Source organism: Arachis stenosperma, chromosome 3, assembly GCF_014773155.1.
Source record: "Arachis stenosperma cultivar V10309 chromosome 3, arast.V10309.gnm1.PFL2, whole genome shotgun sequence".
NCBI lineage: Eukaryota > Viridiplantae > Streptophyta > Magnoliopsida > Fabales > Fabaceae > Arachis > Arachis stenosperma.
Genome location: NC_080379.1, coordinates 2,968,500 through 2,982,570, shown reverse-complemented (window position 1 = coordinate 2,982,570; position 14,071 = coordinate 2,968,500). Strand labels below are relative to the sequence as shown.

Below are 14,071 nucleotides of genomic sequence, written 5' to 3'. Positions count from 1 at the left end.
AAAGAAATTAAAAAGACATATTAGAGTAGGTTAGTCATTGACTTTGATAATAAGCTGTTTCACAGTTTGGAGTTTGGGGTGCCCGAAGAGAAATAATCGGAAATGTTTAGTAACAAAGAAAATTAGCCAAAAACAGTCATAACTTATCTTATTTAGCATTTATTAATTGTTGCGATAATTAATTAATGCTAAATAAGGTAAGTTCTAACTATTTTTTTGTCTACCTAGCATTACCAGAAATAATAACACTCTTGAATCTTGATACATATGCTAATGCTACTAATTAATTTGAGAAATTAAATGTTTACTCCTCCATATGATCCGGTGCTTTAAGTATGATTAAACACGCAGAATTAATAAAAAGAATGCATATAGAACAAATATAAAAGAAAGGAAATAATCAGAGTTGTCTGCCCTTACGCGGTTGTAATCTGAAAAACTCGTTCTTCAGCCGTGCGTATGCCATCACCAACCCTCTCTAATAACTTTGACTTTGTTATGGAAGATGTGAACTTTGTTTTATGGAAGCCACATCAAGTTGAAATAAATTAAGAAAGAAAAGTAATGAGAAGCCAGTCTGTTAATGTATTTAACAAATAATTGTTGTAAGTCAAGGTATTGGATGGTTGCAGTATATAAAGGGTTACAATCCTCACTATGCCAAGCAAGAAATATAGTGTGTTGTAGTAAGGGGAGGAGGACTAAATAGGGTTTAACACTTAACACGAGTTAGTATGGGAACCTCAATGAGATGGATTTATGCATTAGCATTTTGCTTAATTGCTATCAATGTTGCTGCTCATGATGACACTCCTTATTATGGAGGCAACTCTCCCTACCACCCAGCTTCACAGGCGGCGCCACCCGCACATAAACCTCACCCACCTTATCGGTACAAGTCTCCTCCTCCTCCATCCCCATACGTTTACAAGTCTCCACCACCACCTTCTCCCTCGCCACCTCCTCCCTATTATTACAAGTCTCCTCCTCCACCTTCTCCTTCTCCACCACCTCCATACGTCTATAAATCACCACCCCCACCTTCTCCGTCACCACCACCTCCATATATCTATAAGTCACCACCACCTCCATCTCCATCACCACCTTCCCCATATGTCTATAAGTCACCACCTCCACCTTCTCCATCTCCACCTCCTCCATATATTTACAAGTCACCACCACCTCCATCCCCATCACCACCACCTCCATATGTCTATAAATCTCCACCCCCACCATCACCATCACCACCACCTCCCTATGTCTATAAGTCGCCACCACCTCCATCCCCATCACCACCACCACCATATGTTTACAAATCTCCTCCTCCACCATCACCTTCACCACCACCTCCATATATCTATAAGTCTCCTCCTCCACCATCGCCATCACCACCACCTCCCTATATCTATAAGTCACCACCACCTCCATCCCCATCACCACCACCACCATATATGTACAAGTCTCCTCCTCCTCCTTCTCCATCACCACCTCCACCATATGTTTACAAGTCTCCACCACCACCATCTCCATCACCACCTCCTCCATATGTCTACAAGTCTCCTCCTCCTCCTTCTCCCTCTCCACCTCCTCCCTATCTCTATAAGTCTCCACCACCTCCATCCCCATCACCACCACCACCATATATGTACAAGTCTCCTCCTCCTCCTTCTCCATCACCACCTCCTCCATATATTTATAAGTCACCACCACCTCCATCTCCATCACCACCTCCTCCATATGTATACAAGTCTCCTCCTCCTCCTTCTCCCTCTCCACCTCCTCCCTATCTCTATAAGTCTCCACCCCCACCATCACCTTCACCACCTCCACCATATGTTTACAAGTCCCCTCCTCCACCATCGCCTTCGCCACCACCTCCATACGTGTACAAGTCTCCTCCACCACCATCTCCATCACCACCTCCTCCTTATGTGTACAAGTCGCCTCCACCACCATCTCCATCACCACCTCCACCATATGTTTACAAGTCTCCTCCCCCACCATCTCCTTCACCGCCTCCACCCTATGTCTATAAGTCTCCACCGCCACCATCTCCTTCACCTCCACCGCCATATGTTTACAAGTCACCACCTCCACCTTCTCCATCACCTCCTCCACCATATATCTACAAGTCTCCACCACCACCTTCACCTTCACCTCCTCCTCCTTACATTTACAAATCTTCACCACCTCCACCAAAGCAAGCCTATCTCTACACTTCACCTCCGCCTCCCAAGTATTAAGCTTGCATGAAAAGTGCTTTAATTTGAATTCTTTCAATAATATTATGTTCAACATTATTATGGTTTCTCTACGTATTTATTTTAAGCGGTCATTAATAAAAGGTTCTACGCCATATAAGGCAAGTAGAAACCTAGTCATTATTATATATGAATGTATCTTTATTTTTCAATTGATTATCATATTTTCATGAAATCCTAACGCAGTGTGGTTAGAATTCTATTTCATTATTTGCATATGATGATAAGATCTCATCAGTGAAATTCACGAACTTGTGAAACCAAAGTTTAGTTTGATAACAACATTATGATGATAATAACCTAAGGATAAATTTTAAAAAAATGCAAATTTATTTCACTTAATATTTTTACAAACAATGCAAGCAGCAAAAGCTGGATCCTTCTAGTTTGGCTGACGCACGCTTCGAAAGAGAAAATAAAATGAACGTTGAAGACACTTACGCGCGCTATCATGGCAAACATTAATTTGAAAAAAAAATAAAAAAGTATAACGTACTGTTTAATATAAATAATATCTGCACTACAGGATAATAATTTTTTTACCTATTAATGATCAAATATTTACTTTCTGAAAAAGCTTTATCTGATAATCATATTACAAATACTGTTTTTAAATATATAATAAATCCAGAAAATTCTGCGAAATTAACTAATAATTAGCTCGCAAACACCTTACGTAAAGGAGGCATTTCAAGTTAAATATTCCACTTTTTTATCCATCTATATTTATAATTGATGTTTCAGTAAAATTATTAACTGAGAAATAAAAGGGGCCTCCAACATATATATAAAACAACTTAAAAAGTTAACAGTTGAGTTATGGTTATCCAATAGGTCTCGTTTAATTCCAGAGAAATGATATTAATATTATTCTTTATCGATGTGTACACATTTTAAAATGAATAATTAGAGATATAATTATTTATATTATTTTTTTATCACTTAAATTTTAAAAAAAAAATAATTTTATGACATAATATTAAAATTATATATGCAAAAAGACAAAATAATTGGTCTAAAATTATTTATCTGAAAAACAAAATAATTTTTTATAATTTAAAAATTTTAATCCGATTTCTAACAATTTAAATAATTAATCTAAACGATTTTTGACACATCAGTTGGTCATTCTTTATAGAGACTGTTTAGTTTAATTATTTGAATAATGATGAATCAATTAGATTAATTAATTAAATAGTTAAGAATTGATTAAAGACTTTTGAATTGTGAAAGATCACGTAAAGATATTTGCTCTTAATAATAAGTATATCTAAACTTACGGATTTGAATCATTTAAAGTTTAAATTTTATTTTAGAGAGTAAAGTAGGATCTTTTACTCTTAAATAATCTTTTTTTATATTTATTTTTGGTTTTACCTATAAAATTAATAGTAAAAAATCACACTTTATTCTCTAAAGTGAAATTCAAATTTTAGAGGATTCAGATCATAAATCTACATAGAGCTGATTTTTTTTTTATCGTGAATTGTTTTGGGCCTAAGTTTATATATTTTTTGTTCGTTGTCTGCTTTAAATACATTATAAGTTTAGGCCCAAAAAAAGAAAGAAAGAAAAGAAAGAAAAGAAAAGAAAAGAAAGAAAGGGTTAGGGGTGGCGCCGCTAGAACGTGAGTGAGATTGAGGGCAGTTGAGTATGGCAGGGGTACCAACGACTCTGGAGGAAGTGCGAACGCTATGGATTGGAGACCTTCAGTACTGGGTCGACGAATCATACCTCACTCAGTGCTTCGCACACACTGGCGAAGTTGTTTCCATTAAGATCATCCGCAACAAGCTCACCGGCCACCCCGAAGGCTACGGCTTTGTTGAGTTCCTCTCCCACGCCGCCGCCGAGCGCGTTCTCCACTCCTACAACGGCACTCCCATGCCCGGCACCGACCACAACTTCCGCCTCAATTGGGCCTCCTTCGGCGTCGGCGACCGCAGGCCCGACGCCGGCCCCGACCACTCCATCTTCGTCGGCGACCTCGCCCCTGACGTCACTGATTACCTCCTCCAGGAGACTTTTCGCGCCAATTACCCTTCCGTTAGAGGCGCCAAGGTCGTTACGGACCCTAACACTGGTCGATCCAAGGGCTATGGTTTCGTTAAATTCGCCGATGAGAACGAGAGGAACCGCGCCATGTCGGAGATGAATGGAGTTTATTGCTCCACCCGGCCCATGCGTATTAGCGCTGCTACACCCAAGAAAACCACCGCCTTTCAGCAGCAGTATGCTCCAGCTAAAGGTAAATGTTGTTAGATAACTCAACTCAAATTCACTTATTGAATTTGTTCAACTTTATTTTTTATTCTATGTTAAACGCAGGGTTAAGTAGTAGTTATTGTTAATATAATTGAAATCCAGTTAGGGAAGGCAATGTGTTGTTTCAATGCATACATAACTTAAATGTTGATTAGACTGGTCTGTGTTATGAGGTTTGTTCTGTCAATTAGACTAGTTTGTGTATGTTTGCTTTTACTATTGTGCTATTTCATCTGAGCATAACGTGAAAGAGAGACTTATATGTCAATGGATGTTTGTGGCAGCAATGTATCCAGTCCCAGCGTATACTGCTCCAGTTCCGCCGGAATATGATATGAATAATACCACGGTGAGTAATGATCATATAGATGCAATTTTTATGGTTTTCATTTTATTTTATTTTGTTTTTTAATTTGTAATATTGTCTAACATTGCTGTGTTTTGCAAGGTTTATGTTGGTAATTTGGATCTTAATGTCACGGAGGAGGAGCTGAAGCAAGCCTTTATGCAATTTGGGGATATTGTGTCTATCAAAGTTCATGCTGGCAAAGGATTTGGTTTTGTTCAATTTGGGACTAGGTTTTCCTTTCCTTTCCCTTAGTCTTTTCTAACATTTGAATATTTTATGTGATTACACTCTAGTATTTTGAAACTAAAGAGGTAATGATATTATTTTGATTGTTTGTATCTACCCTCCGCTTTCCAAGGCAGTAAGTTTCATGTGGCCTGATGTTACACTGCATCTTGTGAGGTCTTTAAACAATCCCTCTTTTAGGGTGTTTTTCCTATTTCTTTTTTCTTTCTCCTGTTATGCGGTCTTTTAAACTCTCTGACCACTTGTGTATGTAGAGCTTCTGCTGAAGAAGCCATTCAGAAGATGCAGGGGAAGGTGGTAGGTCAACAAGTGGTTCAACTTTCTTGGGCTAGTACAACTAGACAGGTGATTTTACCTTTAACTTTTTGACCAAGTGAATTTTAGTTTGTCATGCTGTGACCTGTGCATGTGTGTAGTCTTGTAGTATGTCATGCATTTTAATTTTAGGAGCTGCTACATTGTGTATCAAAACATCTTGGTTCTAGGATAATTTTAGGATTATGTGTTGCCATGTTTAGTGATTCGGTAGGAAGTGCATGTTTTGAATATAAGTTTAGGCTCAACTACTTGATACTATGATCATCACAAATTTACAAGCCATTCCAACAAGTAGCAAAGAGTAACCTTAACCTGAACCTAAACAAAGCCTTTTTCCCAATAGATGGGGTTGGCTACATGGATCCAAAGACATCATTGCATCGTGTCTATGCATTGCGACCGGTCAAAGTTTTTCATGGGCTGTCTCGGGCCTAACACACATGGATCCAAAGATGTCATTGTGTCGTGGCCATGCATAGGGATGCGACAAGGTTATACACGGGATATTGCAACCCTAACACAACCTTCCCCGTCCGGGCTTGGGACTGATTATGTAACATATAGCCCGAGCTAAGTAGCATAAGAGTAACAAGAAAACAAAGTTCACTACCAAATCATAGTTACTTATTTACATTAAATCCTTAAGGCTTTAAATGGTCAGTAGAAAGGTTTTAGGCTCAATTTTTGTTGCAAGATTTTAATTAGCTTTTTATGATCCCTTGCTGCATTTTCTGGCTTATCATAACCTTGGAGTGGTACAACTTTCCCACCCCCACCCTTTCATTCCGGATGATAAATGAAAACATTCGTCAATACTGAGTAGATAAATTTTATTGTGACACGGTATAAATGAGAACTTAGTTTTGTGAAAAAACAGTGAAGTAGGTGTGTTTTATTACATGTATTTCCCCTTTTTCCCGCATGTGAAAATTCAATAAGTTATATTTGTTGAAAGATATTGATTTATTAATTCTCCAATGATGAGGATGGCCAGTAGCAAATGTACTACCATGCTACAATAATATAAGATTCATTCCTTTTGATGTTTAATTCTCAGCATTCAGGACTTTCCTGTGTTTCTCCTTTATAACATAAACGTCGTTAGAATTCTAGATTCACACGTACGAATGAGTTTGTTCTCATTGAATTGCTGGTATGTAGGGTTCACATTTCTTGTTTTTTGGTGCAGAATTATATTAGCACTAACAATTTTTTTTATTGAAACCATTCCAGGATCCTGGTAGCTGGGGGCAACAGATGGATCCAAATCAATGGAGTGCCTACTATGGGTACGGCCAGGGTTATGAAGCCTATGCTTATGGAGCTACTCAAGATCCTTCATTGTATGCATATGGTGCATATGCTGGTTATGCGCAATACCCCCAACAGGTTAGTACCTAAAATTTAGTATACATACTGGCTCTTGTGGCAGAAAACGATTTTTCATCACACTACTCATGCAAATGAATTGCTCGTCTTTATTTTCAGGTTGAAGGGGCTCAAGACATGTCAGTTATGTCTGTTCCTTCAGAGGAGTTGTATGATCCTCTTGCAATGCCTGATGTAGATAAGTAAGCTATTCTTATTCCCATTTAAAAGCTAAAACCATAAACATTTTTGGTTGATAGTGTATTATATATATGAATAATTATGATGGATTTTTTAATTGTTTTGACAGGTTAAATGCTGCATATCTCTCAGTACATGGAAGTGCCATTTTAGGACGTCATCTGTGGCAAAAAACCTCGCCATTCGTACAACAAGCTTAGCATGTATTTGTGTTATTGAACATGTAAATGTCAAACAAGCGGATAATCCGAACATGCATTTTACTTTCAGTTTTTGTAAAATTAGTAGTTCTAGAATTCACTATAGCAGTTTTATATTTATCATTAGTTGAGTGAGAAGAGCATGAAATAGTTAGATTGATGAGGTGTAGAACTTAGAATATTCTGTTTCATCATAATGCAACTAGTGTAATTTTGTTCTATAATACATCATTGAATATGACTACTGTTTTTTGTTTTTATTACACTATATTGCTTTTTGTTGATTCAGCATTGTTATCTATAACTAATCATTGAATTAATCTGACAAGAATATAGCCCTAATTCTCATTAACTCCGTTGATAGGAGTCTGCAACTAACTACACTTCATGTATCACAACAAAGACATCTATGTTTTGCCGTCGGACATTTATGCTCTGATTTGATTTGTTACAATTTATTTTATTTATAAATATCTGGCTGATGATATTGCAACTCATAATTCTCCAGTCCAGCAACCACATAATCACTTAATCAGAAAAAGAAAGGAAGCTATAAACACTTAAATAAATAAATAATAATACTAGCGATGGTGAAAGTAATCAGGGTTAGCGAAATATGATCTGCGTTTTGATGGTGTCTTTAGGCCAAGCAAGACAAGGAGCAACCCCAGATAATCATAGTTGTAAGAGACCTCAAGAAGCTGAAACTTGTTCAATGTCCATGGTGGATACCTATACCAGAAATCAGTGAGGAAGCTTCTTCTAACTACTGCCTTTTGGCTGCTGAATGTGTCAAAAGAGAACTTCCCATGGTACATTCCAAATCCACTTTCTCCAACTCCACCAAATGGTAGAGAATCCGCTGCATACTGCACATTATTCTAAATCAATGTTCATATATAACATTTTTGAAGCATGTGAAAATTAAAGATCAAGAGTAGATAGAAAAATACTTGTAGAATTGCATCATTGAAAGTTAAACTGCCAGAAGATGTTTCAGATATCATTCTATTCTGCAGTGTCTTATCTTTGGAAAAGACATAGAGTGCAAGAGGCTTAGGCCTAGAGCTTATGAATTTGATACTGTCTTCAATTTTGTCCACCTGAAATTATTGAAGGCAACATTAAGAAAAACGTCAATTCTATATATAGCATGATTTTCACCGAATCTTACAGTAATAATTGGAAGCAATGGGCCAAAAATTTCCTCTGTCATGATTGCTGATTCAAGTGGGGGATTCAACAAGATTGTTGGCTCAATAAATCTGCACATAAATTTATATTACATTTTGATATAGATATGATGAAAAATAATGTGTCTCCAAGTAATTAACAAACAAGTGAAAAAGTATAGTGTTAAAACTTACAAGTTTCTTTCGTCCATAGAGCCTCCATAAACCACAGATTTCTTGATCTCTGGATCAGCCAAAAGATTTTTCAATCTAGACAAATGTTGTTTATTAACTATCCTCGCAATGGTCTTGGAGTCTTTTGGGTTCTCCCCAAACATTTTCTTGATCCATAGTTTCATCAACTCTACCTGAAAAAAATCAAGAGCAACTAACTTAACTAATCACACACTCCATCAAATATAGACAGCATATGAAGACACATGAATGAATGAGAAATAATGTACCAGTTTTGGATAGTATTGATTTTCCACGAGGACATAGTCAATTGCTATGCATGCTTGACCACCACATGCCCCATATTTTCCCACTAGAATCCGCTTCACCGTTACCTTTTGATTCAATGGAAAACTTACTTTGTTAATCAACATAAACAATATAATCTCTTCATGAGTTTAACATATTTTGAGAACAGTAAGACAGTGACAAAAACTCATCTTATTCGATTATCAGAAAATCTCAAAAGTCAGTGTTTTTCAACAAATTGTAGCCAGCATTTGGCCTTTAACATTCTGTTGCATTTGAATTTTTTCTGGACTTATGATAAAATTTACTAGCATTGTAGCACTACTGATTCCATTATTTCGATCCGACATAATCTAAACATGAAAAGATTATCTGAAGTCACCTCCAAATCCCAAGAAGATGAAAGTGAATCAACAACTGCAGGACATTTTCCACCCAACTCCAAAGTCACAGGAGTCAAATGCTTGGCTGCTGCTGACATCACAATCTTCCCCACACGTGCACTTCCTATATAGTATTAGTGTTGTTTTACATTCACAAAACCATATGAAGAAGAGTGTAGTGATTTGTGTTTTGTGTAGTAGTGTACCTGTGAAGAAGATTTTGTCCCATTTATGCTGGAGAAGGTGCTGAGATTCATGGGGTCCACCTTGTACAACCTTAATGGCTTTCTTGTCCAAGAAATTGGGAAGTCCAAGGGCAAGTATGGAAGAACATGCTGGTGACAATTCTGAAGGCTTTAAGACCACTGTGTTTCCAGCTGCTACTGCTCCTATTAGTGGCTCCAAGGATAAACCTGTCATTAATTAAATTGTAACTCCCTCTATTAATTTGCTATACAAATACTTGATCAACATAAGGAAAATGGTTCAAAAAGCATGACTCACCAAAGGGGAAATTCCAAGATGAAATAATGAGGACTAGGCCCAGAGGTTCAGGAACAATTTCTGCACTACTAAGCAGTGCTATTTGTGGCAATTTAGCCTATCAAAAAACAAATTTGAATCCATTAGTCTTGAATGTTTATCTTTGAAATTAAAAAAAAAAGGAATTAAGAAAATTGGCACTGATCTCACCTTTTTGCCTGATATCCAATATTTTAAGTTATTCAATGCAAAATTCAAGGACTTCATCAAAGTTCCTATCTGCTTAAAAGGGCCAATTCGTTAATTAGCAACTAGAACTGAGAAATAGTTTTCTTTTTTTTTTAATGTTACTATTATTACTACTCAATGCATGCATAATGCATGAATTTAAAAGAAAGCTTAAATTAGGAAGGAACTATAGTGATTAAAGATTAAATTAATAGAAAGGCAATAATAATAATGTTAAATATTTTCATTAAACTTAGAAGTGGTAACTAGTATATATGATGACACACTTTTTTGAACAGAAACAAACCATTTTCAAGTGTAATTATAAACAAATTAAATAAAGGCATAACCTCATCTCTAAAAGCTTCAACATGATGCTTTCCTAAGTCAAGCATTAAGGCCTTCAAAATATCTTCTTCTTTTTCAATGAGGAAACGACGCAACCCTTTGAGTTGTGATTCTCTCCATGACACTTTCTTTGTCTCTCCACTCCCATAATACTCCTTCATATCATTCATTTCTTTCTCAAAAGTCTCCATTGTTTCTTTGTGATGATCCCTCTGCTTACACCTCTAGTAGTATTTATATTTGTTATGGTGACTGTGGTGTGGAGATTATATGGTAATTTACACATGTCTTTGTGCTACTTGTGTGGTAGCTAGGTGGTCAGAGTAGACCTTCATAACCATCAACCCAGAAGACAATCAAGGATTCAAGGATTATATCTAATTATTATAATTAAACATTAAACACGCACGTTATCTCATTTATATAACTATACTATATAATATAATATAATATATTAATTTTATTTTTCATGAATAAAAGGTTAATCTAAGAGGCTAGTATTAATTTTCAATTCCCTCAACCATTTGCATTTATTATTATTTATTGGAATATACTACACGCCAAAATTTTACGATGTAAAGGATTTGATTTTATCTAGGAAGCACGCTAAAGTGGTTACACGTCATATTTTTGTTATTATGACTATGAAAATTCCAATTTGATTTGTACTGTAATGCTACATAGAGTGTATAACACCGACGATTAGATTCTACATGTGGATATAGTATACCTTATTGAAAATTGTTTAATTTCAATCATGCAGAAAATCTCTTATTATGCATGTTAGTATACCAAATCATAAAGCATTAGATCACAAAAAATAGCTATTCAATTTGTTTTCTAATAATGCACTTATTATAAGTTATAATATCTGCAAACTCTCTAATTAATGTGTCTTTTGAATGCATCTTCAGATCCTCTATCTACCTTTAGTAACATTACTGTCTCACATTAAAGGAAACATGTCCTTTTTATTATATTAAAATATAAATTTTTATGTGTTCATTTGTTAGCCATAAAATATTTTATCTTGTTAAACACTCCTGCATATATTATCACATGTTTTACAGGAAAAGGTGTGATAGAAGTTAAGGCCTTGTAATAAAATAACATTACATGCCATTGACTGCATTACCTTTTTTTTTAATTATTATTGTTATATATATATATAAGCACATGACACGTGGTGATCTATTTGGTAGTTAGGTAACTTAGGCTGGATTAATAGTACAAAAGTAGTTGTACAATAAATTTTACAGCAAGGTAGAAATTAAAGTTATGGGCATGTATATTGGACATTATTTATGTATGTTGAAGAATTAATGAATTGACACAAAGTAGCCTCTCGTTATACTTACCAAAGTACTGCTTGAAACTGTCTAGTCAACTTTTTTGAACAGTCTTATTTTTTGTTACTAGAGAATATTAATATTGAAAGAATTCACTTTGTTTTAATGATGTTAGTTGATAATTATTGATCTAAAACAAAGAATGAGCAACAGAATTGCATGATGAGGCACAAGTTTAGCATGTGTTTTCTACCATTTTTTTGTTTTAGAAATTCCTAACTAAGTAAAGTGCGCACATGAAAAGAGTGATGAGCAACAAAACAGCATGTTTGTTTGGGATGCTATAGACTATAGAGTATAGAGATGAGGAATAAATTTATATGTTACTGAAAATGGAAGATGGCGTAAATAGTAATACTATGTCATAGTTGACTAGAAAATAATTGGCCATGTCTGCAATGGTTTGTGCACTGAGCATCAAATGCCTTTAAAGGCTTTAACCAGAGTCATGGATAAGATGGTGCGAAATAAAGAGGTTAGGTGCAAATGGGGAGAGGATAACTTAAATGAAGAGATGTGTAGAATTGGGAAAACTATCTCGAATGTGGGAAGTGCATTAACTTAATTAAAAGTTTAAAACCCTTGGTTTTGTACTTCAATCTCAGTACCACTAGATAAACCAGTACTCTCAACTCCAACCAAACCCATCACACACCTGTCCATAATAAAGAGCATTTAAGATGTAAATGAAATCCTCATACCATACCTACTTCCCTTAGACAGTTAATGCGGTCAGAATTGTAAGTTCTGATGTTTACTGTGTTGTACTTGCTGATGGTGATTGGCTAAGTCACTGTATAAAGGTCACAATTAATTTGCTTAACCATCAGTAAATGCATGTTCAGCATGAAAAATATTGAATAATTAGTAATTGAAGAACATATTTTTTATGTATAAAAAATTTTACAATGTATTTGTTGATGATTGAATATGCCTAAGGATTACAGAAACATCCTGATCACTGTAAATAATTAGTATCATCCACATTTCAGGCACACTTTCCATCATTTTGGAGCTTTCAATAGTCTTGATAGATTTCAGCTTGCACGTATTGGGCAATCTTGATAGAAGTTCTGAGTCTTTTTGATCTCTCCTTTTCAATTTCACTGGCAGCGTCAATAATTCTTTGTTCAACAAAACAAAAGGGAATCAGCAATTCTCTGAGAGGATCAACTCCAATAAAAGATTTCAATCCTGAGTAAGTCATAATATCATGACAAATATGGCACAATATTAGCGATACTGTGTTACATTTTAAAGTATGGCAATGGTGCCAAAATTTTCTTATATACCTCTGCTTCATTTTTATTTTAGAATTTTCACCGTGTCTGTTTGTTGCACAGCTTGCTTTATTCATAGTTGTATGTTTTGTCAAATTTTGGAGACCGTACAATATCATTATTTGAACGAATGAAGATAGTTGAGTTTCTAAATACGTGTCGTCATGTAACTCAAAAGTAAATCAGTATTGTTTCAGCATTCAGCTTTGTTTTGGTCTGAACTTGTTCCAAGCTTGTGTGATCGAAGTTCCTACAACTGTATGAAAATATAGTACCGATCGATTATAAGAGGAAAGAAGTGTTTGGATACAATAGGAAATTATACTATACTTTATGCTTTATAATATACTTTTTTTAGTTTCCCACGATATCCTTCGACCTGACGGGTTAAGGACTAATCCGTTGCGAATCTTTGCAAATCCGAGCTCTATTTAAGAGTGTGTCATTGGCCAATAAGTTGTTGCATATATAAAGCGGGATTCGAACCCTGACACTTGCTTAAGCAGACGAGTAACCACTCGACCAACCAAAGTGAAAAATATTAACAAATATTTTATTACTGGATAATACCCTCTCACTATTACACTCTTCGGCTTTGGGTTTGGGCTTTAGCTTTATTTTAGTCTTGGGTCTAGTTTTATATTTAGTTTATTGGGTAACAAATTTGTTTGAGGCCCCGCAGTTTATAAAAACAAAAAATCACTTCTCCATTTTAAAACAACTTAACGAATCATGTATGTGGCTCAATTGCTAGGAAATTCTGTTATCTTAACAAAATTTTAGATATATATATTTTAAAATACAGAAAATTGTAAAATAATAAAATAAAGAGTTGATTATTATTGAATTTATAATTTTTATTATATGTGAGTTTTTCTATCTTAACTTAAAAGTGATTAAGTTTTATTTTTTATTATATTAATTTATTCACTTTATAAAAAATTAATTCTTTAATTTGAGAGTAAGTAGACTATATTTTTTTACTTTACTAAGCACCCCACTTTAGAATAATTTAATCTGTCATTTCTATGACTAATTTCATTTGACATGATATGATAATAAACTAAGAAAACGGGTTCCTTCTATATGCACATATAACCACCACTAATATTAGAGACAATCCGTTAACTCTGGTGG

At 35.2% G+C, this 14,071-nt stretch overlaps 3 protein-coding genes across 3 annotated transcripts; 2 read left to right on the top strand and 1 right to left on the bottom strand.

The window, feature by feature from the left end:
* Window positions 1-684: 684 nt before the first annotated feature.
* On the top strand, window positions 685-2,436 carry LOC130969324 (extensin-2-like). The gene has a single exon (XM_057894996.1). It carries the CDS (start codon window positions 735-737, stop codon window positions 2,241-2,243), a length of 1,509 nt encoding a protein of 502 aa, XP_057750979.1. The 5' UTR covers window positions 685-734; the 3' UTR covers window positions 2,244-2,436.
* A 1,412-nt stretch (window positions 2,437-3,848) lies between these two features.
* Window positions 3,849-7,492, top strand: LOC130969245 (polyadenylate-binding protein RBP47B'). Its single transcript, XM_057894888.1, has 7 exons — window positions 3,849-4,509; window positions 4,811-4,875; window positions 4,975-5,105; window positions 5,376-5,466; window positions 6,673-6,828; window positions 6,928-7,010; window positions 7,118-7,492. Exons 1-7 carry the CDS (start codon window positions 3,915-3,917, stop codon window positions 7,206-7,208), a joined length of 1,212 nt encoding a protein of 403 aa, XP_057750871.1. The 5' UTR covers window positions 3,849-3,914; the 3' UTR covers window positions 7,209-7,492.
* Window positions 7,464-10,695, bottom strand: LOC130969244 (aldehyde dehydrogenase family 3 member F1-like). Its single transcript, XM_057894887.1, has 10 exons — window positions 10,308-10,695; window positions 9,940-10,008; window positions 9,751-9,847; window positions 9,453-9,659; window positions 9,246-9,370; window positions 8,845-8,949; window positions 8,576-8,748; window positions 8,383-8,473; window positions 8,162-8,311; window positions 7,464-8,077 (listed from the first exon to the last, which is right to left on the bottom strand). The coding sequence occupies exons 1-10, from the start codon at window positions 10,494-10,496 to the stop codon at window positions 7,790-7,792; spliced, it is 1,494 nt and encodes a 497-aa protein (XP_057750870.1). The 5' UTR covers window positions 10,497-10,695; the 3' UTR covers window positions 7,464-7,789.
* Window positions 10,696-14,071: the final 3,376 nt, after the last annotated feature.